Genomic DNA, 20,142 nt, shown 5'->3' with positions numbered 1-20,142 from the left:
AGCTCATACCCATGTGTAAGTTGAGTCCCAGGGGATCTGATTTCCTCTTCTGGCTACCATATGGACTGCACACATGTTGCACACAAATATACTTGCAAGCAAAACAGCCATACACATAAAATAATACATTAAAAATTTAAAATAAAAGAACAATACAGCCAAATAGTCAGTAAGTCACTTTTTTTTTTTTTTTTTGGTTTTTCGAGACAGGGTTTCTCTGTGTAGCTTTGCGCCTTTTCCTGGAACTCACTTGGTAGCCCAGGCTGGCCTCGAACTCACAGAGATCCGCCTGGCTCTGCCTCCCGAGTGCTGGGATTAAAGGCATGCACCACCACCGCACTGAAAATGAAAACATAAATCGGCAAGAAGTATGTGGTCTTATATTAAATCATTAACTCAATATTTCACACTTCTAATAGCGGTTTTAATGGGCTTTCATGTGACACTTCATAGTTGATTTTCAGCTATCATTTATTCTTTATAAAGTACATTTTATAAACTATTTGCCTTATGAACTTGGCATTCTAGATTCTATCTCATTCAGCATATCTTATATTATATGAAGATCATTTGTGGAAACACCTCTCGGGCCTCATGCGAAAATATCATTGATGGCTCACAAAGGCAGAATAATAGCTGACGGAACTCCTGTGCAACTGCATGGACCTTTTAATCTTGGAAATTAACAAGAACACATCCTGAGAAAATGCTCAGTACTGAATCTTCCACTTGCACCTAGAGGTTGGCCTTGTCTTCCCTAAGGCTTCCAGTAAGGGTAGTCGATATTAAATACATCAATGACATGCCTTGCCTTGTCTGGATGAATATTACAAACAGGTAGCCTAATCATGGATGAAGTGTATAAAAGTGTGTTGTCTATTTATTGAAACCTGTTGTTAGATTTTAAATAGTCATCTCCACAACTCTACTTTCCTTTCTTCGAATTAAAAAAAAAAATTATTCTGATTATTCTTGAAGAAATCTGAATGTTTTTTTGTCTTTTTTTGTTTGTTTTTTGTTATCTTTTCAGATGTATTAACGAATGAAAGGACTTTTTCTGATTCTAGGTCTTTTCTAAAATTGAGAATATATTGTTTTTTAAATTGAGACTATAGTGCTGTGGGATGGTCTGTATGTCAAGTGTGTTGCTGATTGGTCAGTAAATAAATCACTGATTGGCCATTGGCTAGGCAGGAAGTATAGGCGGGACAAGGAGAAGAATTCTGGGAAGTGGAAGGCTGAGAGAGAGACACTGCCAGCCGCCACCATGACAAGCTGCATGGGAAGATCCTGGTAAGCCACGAGCCATGTGGCAAGGTATAGATTAATGGAAATGGATTAATTTAAGATATAAGAACAGTTAGCAAGAAGCCTGCCACGGCCATACAGTTTGTAACTAATATAAGTCTCTGTGTTTACTTGATCGGGTCTGAGTGGCTGTGGGACTGGCGGGTGAGAGAGATTTGCCCTGACCATGGGCCAGGCAGGAAAACTCTAGCTACACTATATTACTATTATTTTACATCAAATATATTATATGTGCATTTGAGAATCCATTATTATATCACATATATATTACATATACAATTTTGGAATAATATATAATTTTTCCATTCAGGAGGTGTTATATTAAGGTTCGTATTTTAAGTCTGTTAGAGTTTTTGGTGAAAAGAAATTATTGAGTTTTCTGTTTTTCATGTTAAGTAAAATATTTAAATTAAAATAAAAAAATGGTATGTCTGTATTTATTCTTCATTTATGTGCCTTATCCTATTTCAGTAATCACTTTTATGAAAAATTTAATTAATTTATTATATAAATACATATGTGGTGATAAAAGACCTGCTACTTTATTTAGTATTAATGTGTCAAATTTTCTTAATACTTTCCAAGATACATTTTCTACTTATAAATTAATTTTTCTGAAATATATGTTGGGTCTCTACATACTTTAGGCATATTTTTTAGAAATTGTTTAATTTGGCTCACAACCGCAAAAGTTTATTTTCTCCTTTCTTATAATATGTCCATCTTGTTCATGCTTTCTTTGAAGATTGGACTCAAGGATTTGAATGTGACAACCTGTTTTTATCAACAATGACAAAAAGTACAGCACATTTAAAAAGGTAAGTGAGAGAGAGAGAGATATGGGTTTCCCTTTAGCCTTTTGTTCTGGGCTGCTCAATTTTAAAATATATCCTTTCTTTTCCAACATAACATTATTATTGATTATTTGGGAATTTCATTCAGTACACCCTGAACACAGTAGTACTCTATTCCTCCCAGGTCCAAACTCCTACCCTAGTGACTTCTTGAAGATATATCCTTTTGTGACATAAATTGTCTCCTTATTGTCTGAAAAGAACGTGATTTAGTTTTGGTGTAATATTTTATTATGTTCCACATGAATGCATTAACTAAATGATTTGTATGTACCTACAGCATAATACAGGACCTGAAGACTTCTTAATAAACTTGGAATATCCTATGCAGGAATCAGTTCCAGCAAGGAGAGTGCATAGGCCTGATGGCCCTACTACAGTTCATGCTGCTTTTGCTCCCAGGTAAGCAAGAAAAATAAAGTGGAATTGCTTAGTCAAATGCGACTAATCTGGCCTTATACTTCTGACAATTCATCTGGCAACATGATTATCATAGTGTCATTGTATGTTTTCAATCTCAGGTACCCAAGATGAAGTGCATTTGATTAGATCCCCATTACTTCTGTTAGCAACACAAGGAGACAGTACCACCATCAATTATCAGGTCAACATGGGCATTACCTATTATTTAAAATGGCACCCACCAAAAGCCAGGAAAAGCTCTTCAGCTCTGGAACCAAGATTGATCCAGCTTAGATTCTAATGTCCCATCAAGGTTCACTGTTACTTGATCTTTGAGAGATTTCACTTTCAATCTCAGTAGTCTAGAGTCTGAAGATGTTACAATCTATTTCTATCAAAACTCAGGAGCTCATTCCCACAGTGACATAAGTCTTAATATAAACAAGGAAATGATAGTTTCCAGCTAAACTTCTCCAATTCTTTCCTCTGCATACTTAAACCCATTGACTCAATGTGTCTGAGTGATCGGGGCTTTGAAGAATACTGATATTTTAATAGAAGCAGCCAGGAAAGCCCATTTTATCCTATCTCTGTCCTCTACATAAGTAATAGACCTAACTCTTCTCTTCATGTCATCAAGAGCAGAGTTTAAGATGCCTGAGGCATCTGAATCATGTCATCAATTGATTTACAACAGAAATACAAAAACCACAGTAAAGAAGAGGACAAGCACAGGTTCTGTTAATAAAAAAATTGTCATAATCAATAACTGGATTATGCAAGGTCATATTCAATAGAATGGAAAGTTGTTATTATTAGTATCCTGCTTCTTATCTAAAAGCTAGGCCATCCCTCTGTAATGAACAGCATGTATCCATAATAAGGCTGTGTGGTAGAAATCTACTTTGTAGCCACCATATTATTAATATTGTCTACTAATCATAGAAGCTTTGATTAATCACAGACACCCCTCAAAATCTTGGGCCTGTTAGAAGTTTACCAAGAAGTAAATAATAATGACTCTCTGCAGTGAATACTTCAAGTAAGGATATATGGACAAAAGGGTTTGCTGTGTGACTCACTACATCACACTACCAAGTCCATCATAAGATTCCCCCCACACTTCTTTCTTTTCTTTTTTTTTCTCTTAAATTTTATCTGGGGAAGTGCTGCAAGGACAGAGGGAATATAATCAAGGATGGAAAATGAATGGGATCAAGATGCATGATGTGAAAGACACAAAGAATGAATAAAAAGAAAGTTAAAAAATAGCTGCTCATTAACTTCCACCTGAGATTTCAGCCATTCCTTCTCTTTGACCTTACAAACTGAAAATATTCACTCCACAGACAGATGTGCTAGGTACAGTATATAAAACATTGACTTGCATAAGTATTCGGTTGGTTAATGCAGCTGTGGGTCTCTTCAGTGATTCACCCATACTCCAGTAAGTAACACCTAAGCCATGGTCCTGTAAGCCAGCAGTTCTCAACCTGTATGGTGCAACCACTTTGGGAGGGTCAAGTTACTCTTTTCCAGGGTCAGCTAAGACCATTCTGCATATCACATTTTTACATTACATTTTATAACAGTAGCAAAATTACAGTTTTGAAGTAGCAACAAAATTTATAGTTGAGGTTTACTACAACATGAGGAACTATACTAAAGAAATGGAGCATTATGAAGGTTGAGAACCTCACAAGTGTAAGCAATTCCTATAAACCCATTAACACACCCACCCAGACATGGATAGTATTGGTTCTTTGCTCCTTGTGAATTTCCTGTCTGGGATGAATAGATATTTCTGTGTATCTTTCCAGAGAAATTCTATAGAAAGTCTTCCAAGTACAATTAGGCATTGTTAGTCTCAATACTGAGGAAAAACACACCAGTACTTCAGAATGTGTGAGTGTGTTTGGACACAGGGTATTTACAGAGATTGTTTAAGGAGTTTCGATATTGGAGAGACAATTATTTAAATATATTGTTTAGAAGAGTCTCAGTATTGGTGAAATACAACAGAGAATTCAAGATATTATCCACATTATTCTCTTGTGAGTTCTCTCACCTTGGCTTATAGAACATCTTCCTATGTCTTCAATGTTCATTCCTATTATGCCTCTGCTTACTAATTTTATGTTAATGGCACTAATGATATTTGGTTTTGGAATCACCAAATTTAACTGAACAGAATAATCTCATTAAACACCCTCTGTTCAAACACATTCAAATTCTGAGGTACTTGTGTATTTATTCTCAACAGCAGTTACAAGATTTCAGGTGACTCAATCACTTTAAGATGTTCGCTTTGGTCCTTGGTTAAGATAGTGTCTGCCAGCTGGGTAGTGGAGGTGCATGCCTTTAATTCCAGCACTCAGGAAGCAGAGGCAGTTGGATCTCTGTGAGTTCCAGGTCACCCCGGTCTAAAGAGTGAGTTTCAGGACAGTCATATTTACCAAAATTCTCGGTTGCCAAGTTACTTTTCTCCTTTATGCAAATGAGAATTTATGAAAAAATCTCTGATACTTTCTTTAATTTCTATTTACTATTTAAAATACTAGTCTATTTCAAAGATTCCTATTTTTCTCTAATAAGTATACTATGCTAATTATTGTGTTTTACAAAGTCTCCTGGTCTGATCAAAAGATGTCTCATGAAATTGGATTCAATTTTTGGTCATCTGATCCTTTTATGATTACAGAATTTCTTAGTTGAAAATTCTAGATTCAGAAATGATATTTCCCCAAAGAAGAATAATTTCTCTTAAATTTGTGGGATTTAGAATTTTTGGCTTCTTTGGGTTAGTAAGCTAATCTATGCTATGAAAAGTCAATGATCTATACATCTTTTTGCACATAAATCCACAGAGAGATAAGTATTCATATTTCTATCTAAAATTATGTGAGTTTAAATATTACATATTTATAATGACATTTCTAAACTTTTAGATAATTTATTTCATCTCTCTTTACATTAAATACTATGGCCCTTATTTTCATTAATTCATTTATTTATTTGATCAATCCCATGCTCAAATCCTACACCATTTGTTGTCATCTCTTATAACTCCTTTGGAAACATTTTCCTATCTACATGTACAGCCTTTCCACTATGATTTTTTTGTGTGTGTGTGGCATGCCTCAAGCAGAGTTAGAGTAACTCAGAATCAGAGGGAAAATACCTATGTTAATGGTCTCCTTGTCCCACTTCTGTTGATCTGACAGTCTGAATCCACAGTAACAATACTACCTACTATGGAAGGAGTAACTCTGAACTCCATTGTGGCTGTAACTTCCTGTGAAGCTGTGAAGAGTCTCCATTTTCCTTCCAGCATATTTCTCTATTCAGACTCAATAGGCTCCACTGGTCTATCCAGACCCATTGAGAACCTTGCTTTCTAGAATACAGAAACAATATGATTGTGATAAAAATATCCATGTTTAGAGAACATCGTAGATTCAAAGGTGTAAATGAGCACATGTTAAGGAGAGGGCTTCCACCTCGGAAGACAATCACTTGCTTTAACTCCAGATGTAGAACAGGAGCAACAATCTGTATCTTCTAGGAATACTAGTCAGAGATACAAATGTGGTATTTAGCAGAGACTGAAAGGAGGCCATTTTCTCACACTGGAAGAGGGGATATCCCAACTCTGTCTGCTCATGATGAAAGATATGAAGCAAAAAAAAATTCCTAAACAGTAAGGCAGATGGCTTAGCTGAAGAGTACAGATTAGTGTTGGCAGAGCCAGTTCTTTATTATAAATCCCAACTCTGGTGGTTCTGGTTAATATAGTCTGTCTTTTCACCAACTATGTCATGAAATGGAGGAAAAGAAACACACTTTGATAGCAGTAGCACATAGAAGCGTCAAGGGAGTCTATAAGGTTCATTTCTTTAACTTCTGGGAATACAGTCTATGTCCCACCTGAAACAGTAGCATAGTAAGCATGTATTAAAATTGAAACTAATCATGTTACAATAGTATGTTTTCAAAGGATAATATTGATGCTGTCCATTTGCCCCAACACATGCATTGTCAATAATTTGCACATTCCTTATCTACCATAGGACAGCTGGTGACACAGGTCCTTGCTGACTTACTGAGATGAATCAGCCTAGAAGTTGTGTCCAGATTAATCAAATTCTTTATGATTTGCATGTGCCAGAGCACAATCTATTGATCTGAATGCTACTTAATAAGCTGTTCAAAACCAGTTCAGATATCAGTGTTACTGGGGGAAAAACTAAAGAATGATGGCTCCTGCTCATCTCCTGGGGCTCATTTTAGAACTCCTGTTGGTCTTGCTCCCAGGTGAGGAAGGAAGGCATCATTGTATCACTTAGCACACAGTAACAAATGCTGCCTCATTCTTCAGGTAATTCTTTTTTTTTTTTTTTTTTTTTTTTTTTTTTTTTTTTTTTTTTTTTTTTTTTTTTGGTTTTTCGAGACAGGGTTTCTCTGTGTAGCTTTGTGCCTCTCCTGGAACTCACTTGGTAGCCCAGGCTGGCCTCGAACTCACAGAGATCCGCCTGGCTCTGCCTCCCGAGTGCTGGGATTAAAGGCGTGCGCCACCACCGCCCGGCCAGGTAATTCTTTATTGGTGAAATTATTAAGGCCACTCCACGTAGTTAAAAGGAGATTTATTTAATGGCGTAACTTACAAATTAAGGGATTGGTAGGTCGCAGGGTCTGGGGAAGGTGTATCACAGTCCAGCGGTGTTCTTTGGAGCTCTTTGGCCCACCTCCACCGCCCAGGGTCCTGGAACAGAGAGAGTGCCCGCCGATCCAGACCTCAGGTCTCCAGGCGCCTCCCTTGGCCCCGCCTTGTAGGCGTGACAGTTGCCGAAGTCTCAATGGGGGTTGGAACTTCCAGATCAAAGCTGGAATGGCTACCCACTACAATTCTTTCTTTACCATAATTTACAGATTATATGTTTCCAACCTCAGGTGGACAAGGAGCCATCTAGCTGACTCAAATCCCATCATCTCTCTCTGCATCACCAGGAAACACCATCAACTATTGGGCCAGTTAAAGGATTAGCAATTATTTAAACTAGTACCAGCAGAAACCTGGAAGAGGTCCTTAGTACCTATTATATTATACCACCTACTTTGCAAATGGAGTCCATAGAGGTTTAGTGGTAGTGGGTCTGGGATATATTTCTTCAGAAGCCTGGAGTCTGAAGATTTTGCAGCTAATTATTGCTAAAAGTATTATGGGCTTCCTCCAAGGATGATATTATCATAACAAAAACTCAAAAGGAAGCAAACATTTCTGGTTGGAGTACCCAGTCATTTCTCAGTGTCTATCCATCTGTTGATAGTATTTTTTTAAATTCACCCAGGATTCAAGGATATTTTGAGATTTTAATAGAAGTAGCCATGCAATATTTTTTTTCTTGTAGTAATGTTCTCTGTGTTAGCAACGAAAAATTAAAATCATTGTCATGCTATTTAATTAGAGATAGAGGTTATAACACCCCAGGCATCAGGCTTGCATCATCAATTGGGTTCTTATAGCAGAAAATAAAAATGAAAAAGGACTCTAACAATTTATAGTCTATACTTCACCCATTAACAGGCCTATATAAGGTGGTTGCAGCTGGTCAGGAAGATTGCTGCATGATCTTGGAGATATGCTACTGAGACCTGTCTAGGTGGTGCTGGGTTGCTCAGCTGATGTTCTTATCTTCCTGCAACACAATAATGGTTAATCTGCAGTCCTTACTTATATCTATTTCTCTCTCTGTAATTGGTCAGTATTATATTCTGTTACATTCTCTTATTTTAACTCTTAAATATCATGGCTGTGTTCTTAATTGGTGAATTTTATAAGAAACCATGCAAGATTAAGGGTTATTACTTAACATTAATCCAGACATCAACATTAGCATCTGTGTGACAAAAAGTTTCATAGAAAGCTGTCTACATTCCTGAAAATTGGGAACAGGAGTATATTTGTGTATTAAGGGAAAGGAGAGGTTTTAAAGATTGCTGTGTATGTCATTCCTCATTTTTTGTTCATTGTGTGCCTTAATGAGGATATGTAAATATTGATAATTATGTCTACTGTCATCGCCCTCAACATCACTAACTCTACTGGAATTATCCTTCTGAGATAATCATTTTCTAATACAGCTTTGGCAATCGTGGACTCTATTAAAAGACTTGGAAGTCAAGAGCAGAAAATTTAATATGAGGAAGCATCTGCATATAGAAGCATGAAATGGTAGCATGGTAAGTACTAGAAAATTATGAGGAATATGTTATAGGGAGTCAAGTACATCAGAACAGCATCACTGGGTTTGTTGGACATGCCTCAGAGCAACAGACATGGAGGCTCTCTACCCTAGGCTATCTGTATAAATGAGCCCTAGAGAATCCCAATCTCTAGTATTTACTTTCTTGAAATAACAGACATGTTTTATTAATCAATTTTGCATTACCATAACTGAAATAAGTGATTTTTTAAAAAGAGTTTTTTTTTTTTTAAAGAAAATACTTATTTGAATCTTGTTATTAGAGGTTTAAAATCCATCACACTCTGGAAAGCTCTTTGTAGCCCCTCAGTTAACATCACCAAAGGCCTGAAAGCACAGACCTAGAACAGAAATATCCATCATAAGTACTATGTCCCCAAGGACCTTCCTCAAGTGCCTACTTTCTCAGGAAATCTATGCCAACGTTTCTAGAATCTCCTTATTTAGTTTTATATCTCTTGCTATAATAAACACCATGACCAAAATCAACTTGAATAAGAATTTGGTTATTCCAGCTTACAGCTTGGAGTCTATCATGAAGGGAGTTCAGGTGGCAAAGGCTATGAAAACAAAATCTGCTTATTGCTTTACTTCCCATGGATTTCTGAATTTGCTTTGTTGTATCAGCCAAGACCATCTGTCCCAAGATGGTACCATCCACAGGTGTCTGAACCCTCCCACATGAACAATTAATCAAGAAAATTCCCCCACAGACTTACCTATAGGCCAGGTGATAAAGGCAATCCCACAGTTAAAATTCCCTCTCCCAGATGACTCTACCTTGTATCAAGTTAACAAGAATAGAAAAAGAAAAAGACAAGCCAGCATGGAGGGATTATTTTTACCATTTATTATAATATAAAACTCGGGGATAAATGTAAGATAAAAACCTGAGACAGTCACCATAGTCTCGACACACCCTCCACCCTTAGCCTCCTGGTTCCAAAAGCACTGTGTAACATTTTGGCCAGGCCTCTTCTTCCCCACTCTTTCACTTATCTTGAGTCCCCCAATGACTCTCTGATCCATTCAGGCAAGCTGAATGTGAACTCTGCTTCTTGAACCAAAAGCTCTATTCAACTGAAAAATAGACCATGACATAAACAAAATTTCAGTAACACCAGCACACTTCCAAAATAGGACTTAACCTGGACTCAAGTGTTCAATCTTATGAAATATTTCAGCTTCAAATCACCATATTTCTTAAAATTTTCAAAGATTATTATTGAGATACCAATTTGCTATATTCAACCAATCTGTTATTGAATGTCTACAAATTTTTATGTTTTGCTATATGACTCACATTTGGCAAATATAATAGAGTGGTATGCATGGTTGTTGGTTTCTCAAAGGAACTATCACAAAATAACCCCTCAGAAATGAGATTTACTAGAAGAAAGGATCTCAAGACCAGGATTCATGATTTTGTTTGAGAATGATTTAAAAAGAAATGAATGAACAATTTATTTAAAGCAATGTAAGAGGAACTAGAGAGATGGCATAGTGGTTGAGAGTATGTCCTGCTCTTGTGGAGGATACAGGTTTGGTGCCAGCCTGCACATGGTGCCTCAGAACCATCTGTAACTTCAGTTCCATGAAAGCCAACACATTCTTCGGGCCTCCAATGGCATTTGGCCAATACCTGGTACACATAATATATGTGCAGGTATTCATAAAATCAAAATTAACAAATCTTTGAATATATATTCATAATATGTATGTATATGGAGACACACACACATGCACACGCGCACACACACACACACACACACACACACACACACACACACACACACACAGAAAGAGAGAGAGAGAGAGAATAAATTGCCTTCATTAAAAGCTGGAGAGAAAGGCATTCTGTCACAAGCCTTTAATCCCAGCACTCAAGAGGGGATGGCTCCATGGTTAAGAGCACTAGCTGTTCTTCCAGGGGAACTGCATTCAATTCTCATCACCCACATGGAAGTTCACACCTGTCTGTAACTCCAGTTCCAGACCTTCTGACAGTCTCCTACAGACCTATACATAGGCAAAACACCAATGAATGTAAAAATCATATATTTAAATAATAAAACCTATTTGTTAAAAAACAGATTAAGAACACTGGAGAGAGAATTCTTTAACGAGGTAGCATATAAAAGGGTAAGAATAATAGAGAAAGCCTTCATCAGAGGGATGGCATATCAGGTCACACCCAAAGTAAAGTGACTCCATAGAAAGGCTCAGAGGGGATATCTGAGTTATATAAGCTTTGCGTTGTTGACAGGAAGTTTAAGGCCATATTATTTAAGGTCTCTAAGATGGCATATTTGGAAAAGGACATTGAGAGTCCAGGTTTAATCATGAATTCACTTGAAATTGTAAAACTACAGCAGAACATGGATTCTTAACTCTGTTCATGGTAGAAAGCTGCATGGGTGTGATGTATGGCAGAGTCAATTCAAGGTATGGATCTGGCTTACTAAGACTCACTGAAGTGTTAAAGTAGCAGGCCAATATTCTAACCCTACCTGGTGCTGTAACTCAGAGAAACAACCTATGACAAACAATAAGATAAAGAAAATCATGAGTATTCTTGTCATATCTGTTCTGCTGGGGCTAAGAGACAATAAAACCAATTCCCGACAGAGGGCCCTTCCTGAACTTTCCCATCTATGTTTCCTAGACACCTTCAAAGTCTGTTTGTACAAGAAAATATTATTAGATAATAGAGATGCTGAGAGAAACAAATGGAACATTTCAGCCTCTATATCTGCTGACCTGACTGATTTATGAGTTACGGAAAGTAACTTATAGAACTATTGACAATAGTTAGTTGCAATACCTTCACACTCTTAGATATTTATGCTAAGAGTGAAATGTATCTCAAATCCACTACCATGGAGTCTATTTTGGATCCCAAATCATAACTGAATATATACACAATTCAATAATTTAGGAGCTCTGTCTAGTATCTTTTGCGGCCAGTCTAACCTCTTATTAATTCTCTGATTTGCTCCACAAGTGATGATCTTTGAGAGATGTAGACAAGGAGGATGGTACTACGTCCCATAGTGAAGGTTGAGTGAAGGAATTAAATTGACAAACTGTAAAGATGTCTATAATTTCCACTCTATATTTCTTTGTTGGAGTCATTAATCACCTTTTGACAAATCCAATAGCCATCAAAGAAGTTTCTTTGTAATCAAATATTATTACTACAGAAACCCATGGATGGTCATGGTGCTCAGAACAAGTGACTGTGGAGTGCTTAGCCATAAGGAAAAAAAAAAATGTCACCTGTTCTGCTCTAAGACATGGGAAACCTAAAGAAAATGATTCATAAAAATTTAAGAGCCTGACAATGAGGAGATAGGCTATGGAATGCTTTCTTAGAGGAGTAATGTAAACATGGCAAGTTTGAAAACATAACAGTTACAGTGAGCTGCATCATATTTCTGATCTACATAATTCTACTTGGTATATCCCCATTGTAAGACACGATAACTGTGAATAAGGACATATTGTATTCTTAGGAATTCATACAATTTCCAAACATTTACATCTATGTTTAATAAGCCTTCTTATTAATTTTTCCTTATGTTTACATAGCAAGAAGTGGGGTGAACGTTTGTATGTTGATGACTATGTATCTGACTACATTTGCATAATTATTAGTTTTTCTATAAGTACACAGAGTGAGGAACACTCCAAGTTTTGGCTTTCTGTAAGTTTTTTCCAAGCACATAAAGATTTACACTGATCATCATCCTTGTGATTATTCCTCTAGGCTCGGACTTGTTCTATTACACATCTGCCCAGCAGAGGGCAATATTAACATGTTTATTTTGTCAAAGTCACCAGCCTTAGAGCTGAACATCACTGAAAAACTAGGAATGAAAATGTTTCCCAATTCTTGATGTACTAACGCATCTACTAATATTTTCAGGATTTTGATCACATGTGTGAGATTAGTCTGATCACATTTCATTAACGAAACCTCTGAAAGGTGATGATCCTGAAAATTCAATGTCATTAGAGGGGAGAAATGTTCTCCAGGGGCTCACTCCAGTTTATAAAAAGCAGCCCTGGTAGAAAAAGATCAAGGTCTTCTCAAAATTACCAAGAGTGAGAATGTTGGATGCTACAATATTAGTATTTATATTTCTATTTCCTTCTGTTTCAAAAATGAGTGTTTAGCAGGGTATGTCATTTGCAGAAATATCCACAGATCACAAATTGTCACAACACACTTGTTTTTCCAGGGCTTTACATGCTCAGGGACATTTGATTAGACTGAAATGTATGAACAAAGCTTTAGTTGAATAGCTGTTAGAAGAAAGAGGTGGAAGATCTGGGGCCTCAGGTTTTCTGATGTACATTATCGTCATCCTTAGCTGAGATTTATCATGGAAAAAATAAATACCACACGCTACAGAGTAGAACTTGTCATCCACGCGAGTCAAATTAAACCTAGCTATTAGGAAACATGTGAGGATTTCTCTTGATTAAAAGCTTGCAACACTGTAGAGAAAACAAACAAACAAACAAAAAACATCAAGAGCTTTGGGTCTTTACCAACTTAAGACTATAGATAAGTGAAAGGACACATGTATTTATGAGACAAGGGCATCCTAGGCTACATGTTGCTGTTTGCGTATCTGGTCTTCAGAAACCACAAATGGCTCAGTTTGTTTTAGAGAGAATGAACTTCAAAAAGAGGTTTGTGGTTAGAGACACAGACCAGACAATGAAATGGATTTGCTGGTGCAAACTGTCAACTTGTTGCTACTTTGTGTCTAGGATGGGAAACAGCTGAGGCTCCAAGCTAAAATATAGCATCATTTTTCTTCTGGATGTTTTAGTTTAAAAGAAGCACCTTTCCTTCCTTCCTTCATTATTTCTTTTCTCCTTCTCCTCTTCTATTTCTTCTTGACATGGTCTTTTCCCCCTTTGTATAGTGTGCATGGTATAAAAATATACTAGAATCTTGCTTCATTCTTTCATTCTTTTCTTCTTTCTATCCTTTCTTTCCTCCTCTTCTTTCTCATCCTCCTTGTGCCCTGCTTCTTCTTTGTTGTCATCTTTATCTTCTTTGCATGGAAAGTAATATGAAGATATTCTCACATCTTCGATTTACTAATTTCTATCTCCTTTCATCTTTCCTTCCATACTTTTAAATGAAGAAATTGTTGTTATCCAGTCTCCAGCATCCCTTGCCGTTCCTCAAGAAGAGAGGGTCACTATCATCTGCAGGACCATGTCAAATGACAATTCTGCAAACTTCCACTGGTATCGGCAGAAGCAGAGAGCAAATCCTAAGCTCCTGATTTATGTCATTTCCAATCTGACTTCTGGAGTCACAACTCATTTCAGTGGCAGTGAGCCTGTGACATCTTACTCTCTCACAATCAGCAACATCGTGGTTGAAGATGCTGCCACTTACCACTACCAACAGAAGAACAGTGTCCCATTCACAAGGTCTACAAAATAGAGGAAAAAAATCTTTCACCTTCTCAGGACCCAGTGGCTTTTCCCTCAGATGATGCAATATGGTCAAGAATTTGATGGATATAGGGCAGATTCTCTCAATATTTCTGCAATGGAATCAAAGCTGAGTTTCACTGAAAGACCTTAAGAAGTCCCTCTGTCCTAAAAAGAATAGAAAATGTGTAGATGGAAATAATGGGTAAGACAACCACAGTCCCCATCTTTGTAACACTCTGTGCAGAAGAATATTTGAGAGCTTTGATTCAGATATCCTCAGCTTGGCACTGGTCCTGTGGAGGATATCTTTGGGCTTTTGAGAATATATTCAAGGCTTTATGATCCATATTTTCATATCACTTTCCAATTTCTGGAGGAGTGACAGCTCTGCCTCAGAACAGTCCTTCATCAAGACTCTCTGTCTCCATGGGAAAGACATAAACAATGAAAGCAGAGTTATTTACCAATTCTTCTTCTGGTGAATAATGTGGATAGTATCTTACTGCAACTTTGTAGAATGTATCACTGTGGAAATGTTACATATTTCCTTTGTCTGTACCTAACAAACAACCACTATCATAAAACTTGCAAATTATGACCAAAGATCTTGATACTATAATCTAAAGTGTGTGTTAAGGACATTTTATAATATAGTATTTAAATTTTAGAATCTAGAGGTACACACCATTTACATATACTCGTATACAGAGGTTACAACTATGTTCCTACATACAATAATTCACCTGACTAATTAATAAACAGATTTTAAGCCATTACATATTCAATACAATTCTTCTTTCAGATTTAAAATATTTACCTCTTCCCTGCACTGGAGTTTATGGGTGTTGTGATTTTTCTTACCCACAGGCTATTGCTGCTTTGCAGTAGTAACAACTTGTTGCTACAACAGCCCTGAGAGAACGGTGGAGACACAAAACCCTACAATGAACCACATTAACTAAGGGGCATGAAATAGCCTACAATTTGTTATAGAACTAGGGGATGCCTTCACATTGGATGACCTTGACACAATATGGCCAAATACTAGTTCTAATCATATACATGCTTAGGATGATCCAGAGATTAAGTATAAAAATGTATTTTTCGTTAATTCTCTTGCCAACCTACATGGTTTTATCTGATGTAACTCAAATATGTATTGAATGTGTTGGAAGTAATAAATTCTGTACTCCATTAACTTTTGTAACTATGGTTAATGTATTGTCATTAATATTTTCTAACTGGCTTCCAAACATATTTATTTCCTGAAAAGTCTGGGTCTCATGTAGCTCTGACTGGCTTCCTATTGTAGTCAATAGTGACCTTGAAATTCAGGAATCCCTGCTTCTAACTTCCAAGATCTGGAACTACAAGAATGCATCACCATGCCAAGTTAATGCAATGATATGATTGTAATCCAGGGTTATTTTTTCAGAGTAGGCAAGAAGTCCATGATTAAGCTACACCCTGGCATATTTTATTACTTCTTGATAGCAAGAATTGGACTGCATATCTGTATGTTCCTGCACATATTTATGTACGGTGGCAGAATTCTTACTAAAACTGTTGATCATTCATAGGAAGAAACATTCCTAGAATTTTTCATTAACGTTTGTTTAGTGCATTACAATTTGCCATAAATCACTGTCCACCTTCTTGGGTCCCCATTTGGACAAAATTCCATCCTGTTCTTATTTTAAAACTCTCTCCAATAGGGGAGACATTAATAAATGTCTATCCAGTCAGAATCACCAGCTTTTGACCAACAAACATTGGACGACTAATGACAAGAGAAGGTTCTAGTTTCTGATTCATTTGGCTTGTAGCATTTTCTCCTAGACCTGCCCACTTATATGAGAGTGGTCCTAGTACTTTACTTACCCACTGTTAGTCAGTAGAGACTGGAGATGCTGACAAATTCCTTATGACATAGATGGAGAAAAGCCTGTCCTAGGGCTCTGGCCCTGAACAATGATCTTCAGGAACAGGGAGGGTGGAGTCAGTGTGATGCCTGCTTTTTTTCCCCTTCACTTACTATAGTCCAGTGCAGAGCTGATGCAGCAGCTAGATTGTGGATTCTTATAAACTGAATGGAGGATCCTGGTTAGTACCCTAAAGAGTTTCTAAAGTTGAGAACATAAGGTCCAGAGGAATAAATCCTGTCAGAAAGAAAACATTTTACCTCATACAGCTGACATCCAATTCTCCAATGATCTCAAAGAATCATTATAGAAAGTGATATACCTGAAAGGCATGACATTTCATTGGCTTTTGAAAAGTCTCTTTTGTGCATTTTTCCAAACTTGAATATCCAATCTTAAACATTGCTTTGGGTATACATCTATGAAAATTAACAATTTTTCCTTGTTGCTTTTTTTCCTATATGGAAGACTGTCCTCAGCGTCTTAGAATTGAGACAGGAAACCATATTATTTCTTTATTTGGGGACATGAAGTAACTGGCTGTGATGGAATGTGATTGTGAACTTCATGATCTCCAAATCCTCTTGTTACTGCTGTGAGAATGATCTGAGGACCTGTACTTTCCCCACACTAAATAAACATCACTTTCATGTGTTGTTTCCTTTTGTAGTTCTCTAGTCAATATGCAGACAGTACTCTATGGAGCAAACACATGATGTTAGAATTAGGCATGCCCTATTAGTGATAATGTGTCTTTCTACTAAGGAATCTCATCATTTTACACACTTTTATGGATAAGACATTGTGCATGTCATGGAGGTTTAAACAACAGTAAAATAATTAGATTGTAGTTTGACTGTATTGTTATTTTCTCTATGGCAATGGCATGAGCTGGAAAATAGGCTTCTAGAGGATTTTGACTATTACACGTTCAGTGTGGACAGTTACTGACCCAGTGTTTTAAATTGTATCTTGTGTCCAATAAGAACTATAGGATGTTCTGAGAATGAAACTTCATGAAGGAAATGAAGGTATAGGTAGCCAGCTGAAAACACTCAGACTCTGTATCAATCCAACATGATGCAAGTGAAGTCTTAATTCTCAAAGAATAGAATAGAAGATTGGCTTCTCTGTTGATTTCCCCAGGGGTAGGACAGGTTCAGCACACGCAAACACTGACTTCCACCAGCTCTCTTGACATGAGGTGTGAGTACTATGATTTAAGCTCTGCTTGTATGTAGAGAACAAATACACTCTATATAACCACTGTGTGGGTGAGTGTTCTGTAGCAAAGTCATATAAGATTCTACAAAGAAGATGAAAGTCAGTATGTGGTTGGGGTGAGTTTTAGAAACAGATAATGAAAAGGAGAAAATAATAAATGGGACTGTGTGTTTGCAAAATGGCCATAAGTCACATAAAATGATAATTTTCAGGGTCTGGTTGAAAAAATGGCTCCAAGAGCACTTTTTGTTCTTGCAGAGAAATGAGGCTTAATTCCCATTTCCCACATGATAGTTTGAAACAATTCCAGTTCCAGGAGATATGTCACCCTTTTCTGACCTCTGTGGGAACCAGACATACTGGTGTTGAAACATCCACCAAAATGGTCATACACATTTATCAGACTCCACATCTTTAAAACCTTAATTATAATACTCCCATACTCAAGACTCAGGGAAAAGTTGTAACTGTGATGAAAAGATTGTAAGAGCCATAGGATCAGGGACCTTGCTGAGATATTTTTGCCTCCTAGTAACATCAGGAACTTATACTTGTAAATTCTCACCAACACTACTATACTCATCAAATAAGAGCTGAACAGGGAGGACATCAAAAAGCATTCAAAGCTGGATGGGGAAAAGTCCATGAGGCTTTGATTCCCCCCAAAGGATTACAGACAACTGAGTAAAACTGGAAGCAGGAGAGGGACTCTTCCCCAGGAAAGAGCACACCAATTGGTTGCTCAGGGCCCAATGATCAGACCTGAAAACATACAGCAAGTATCATTATATATAGTTAACTGTTTACATTTAGGAATATTCATATATACACAAGTATATTCATAAAGTAATACAGTAATAAAAAGGCTATGAATTTGAAGGAGGGTATGGGGAGGTGTTAGGAGGATATAGGGGGAGGAAAGGAAGAGAGGAATGCCTTAGTTAAATACAATCTCATAAATAAATAGAAAAGAAGAAATAGCTGCCTGGCCTAAAAAACATCTACAGCTACCTTTGAAAGGGTCTTGTAAGGATTTATGTACTTTCTAGAACTGCACCATATCTGACACAGTCCCTGCTATGGAGGGAAACATAACAAGGAAATTCTACATTGAACATGACAGATATCAAAATAAAGTGCAACACTTGAGTGCTGTTGTTCTTTGTTGTCCAAAGAGGAGCACATTCCTACAAATGAACCTGTACTGTCTTTCTGATCTGATACATAAGAGTGCCAGAGGCCTGTAATAAGTCACCAGCTTGTCCAATCGCCATTGCTGATTTGCATGTGCCCAAAGCACAGCCCATTGCCCTAAGGACTTCTTCATAGTCAGGTCACACCCTGTGCCTATGGCTGTGCTCAACCATTGCTGATTTGCATGTGCCCAGAACGTGCCTGCTCCCCTTCTTCATAGTCACGTCACTCCTGTGCTGGAGTCAGCCTCACACTGTCACAGCACAGACATGAGGGTCCCCACACAGCTCCTGGGGTTGCAGCTGCTCTGGCTTTTAGGTAAGGGATTTTAATTGCTATGAAGAAATTTCCAAATACACTGGATATTTATTCAGTCGAGTCTAGTCAGTACTTCACTGTCTCTGTGAAAGACTTTTTCTAGTAGGATTAATTGTATACAAATTTATTCTCAATTTTCCAATCTCAGGTGCCAGATGTGACATCCAGATGACACAGTCTCCAGCCTCCCTGTCTGCTTCTCTTGGAGAAAGTGTCACCATGACATGCCAGGCAAGTCAGAACATTTATGGTTATTTAGCATGGTATCAGCAGAAACCAGGGGAACGTCCTCAGCTCCTGATCTATAGTGCAAGCAGCTTGGTAGATGGGGTCCCTTCGAGATTCAGTGGCAGTGGATATAGCACACAGTTTTCTCTCAAGATCAGCAACCTGCAGTCTGAAGACGTGGCAACTTATTACTGTCAACGGCATGATAATGTTCCTCCCACAGTGATACAAGTCATAACATAAACCCCCAAGGAAGCAGAAGTATGTAGCCTGGCTTCCCCAGATGTTTCTCCTGGTGGGTCACCCACTGAAACTGTTTCTCAGATGTTAGAACATTTTTAACACAGTTCATGATGAATATTTTTTTATTGGTACAAGAGGCTAACCAGTCCTCTCTATAGTCTATCGTTCTTTCAGTTCATTCATAGCACTACAGAGTAACAATGTCTTTTCTACATTAACAGTGGACACAGTAGTTCCCTGTGAAGAGTCTGAGATGTATCACTAGTTGGGACTTATACAGAAGAGTGGAAGCTTCTGTGGATATTCCAGCACATTATCTTTATGTACAGAAAGTTAACTTGCAGATGCCAGTATTCCAAAGGGAGGGAATCATTAGTGAGAGAAGCTGATAGTAGAAAGGATTCCTGAATTTCTCACAAAGGCTAGAGCACAAGTGTCAGAGAAAGGGATGGCTGCTTAGCTATGATCTTCTGCTGTGTCTCCAAATTCCAGCAGTGTGTGTTGATGCTTTCACGTATCTGCAGCAATTCACACAGAATTCTTCTGGCTCCTCTGTCCACTAGTCTGCTTACAAGAATCAACAATATTGAAACACATGCCTATGACTTTTAATCTCACTGTGTGCATTAGAATATAAACTTTTCTATATGAAATTATAGAAAGTAAAGGCTTGTCTTAAACACGCTTCCAGAAGTGATATTGGTGATGACTTGATATTCC

General features: G+C 37.4%; 1 gene segment (V, D, J or C); it reads left to right on the top strand.

The window, feature by feature from the left end:
* Window positions 1-18,902: 18,902 nt before the first annotated feature.
* Window positions 18,903-20,142, top strand: LOC131907022 (immunoglobulin kappa variable 1D-33-like). The segment is given in 2 exon segments: window positions 18,903-18,951; window positions 19,100-20,142. Coding segments are annotated over 2 exon segments (372 nt in total).

The sequence above is a fragment of the Peromyscus eremicus genome, chromosome 3 (genome assembly GCF_949786415.1).
Source record: "Peromyscus eremicus chromosome 3, PerEre_H2_v1, whole genome shotgun sequence".
In the NCBI taxonomy this organism is placed as follows: Eukaryota; Metazoa; Chordata; class Mammalia; order Rodentia; family Cricetidae; genus Peromyscus; species Peromyscus eremicus.
The sequence above is the reverse complement of the archived record's forward strand: the minus strand, read 5'-3'. Positions and strand labels throughout refer to the sequence as shown.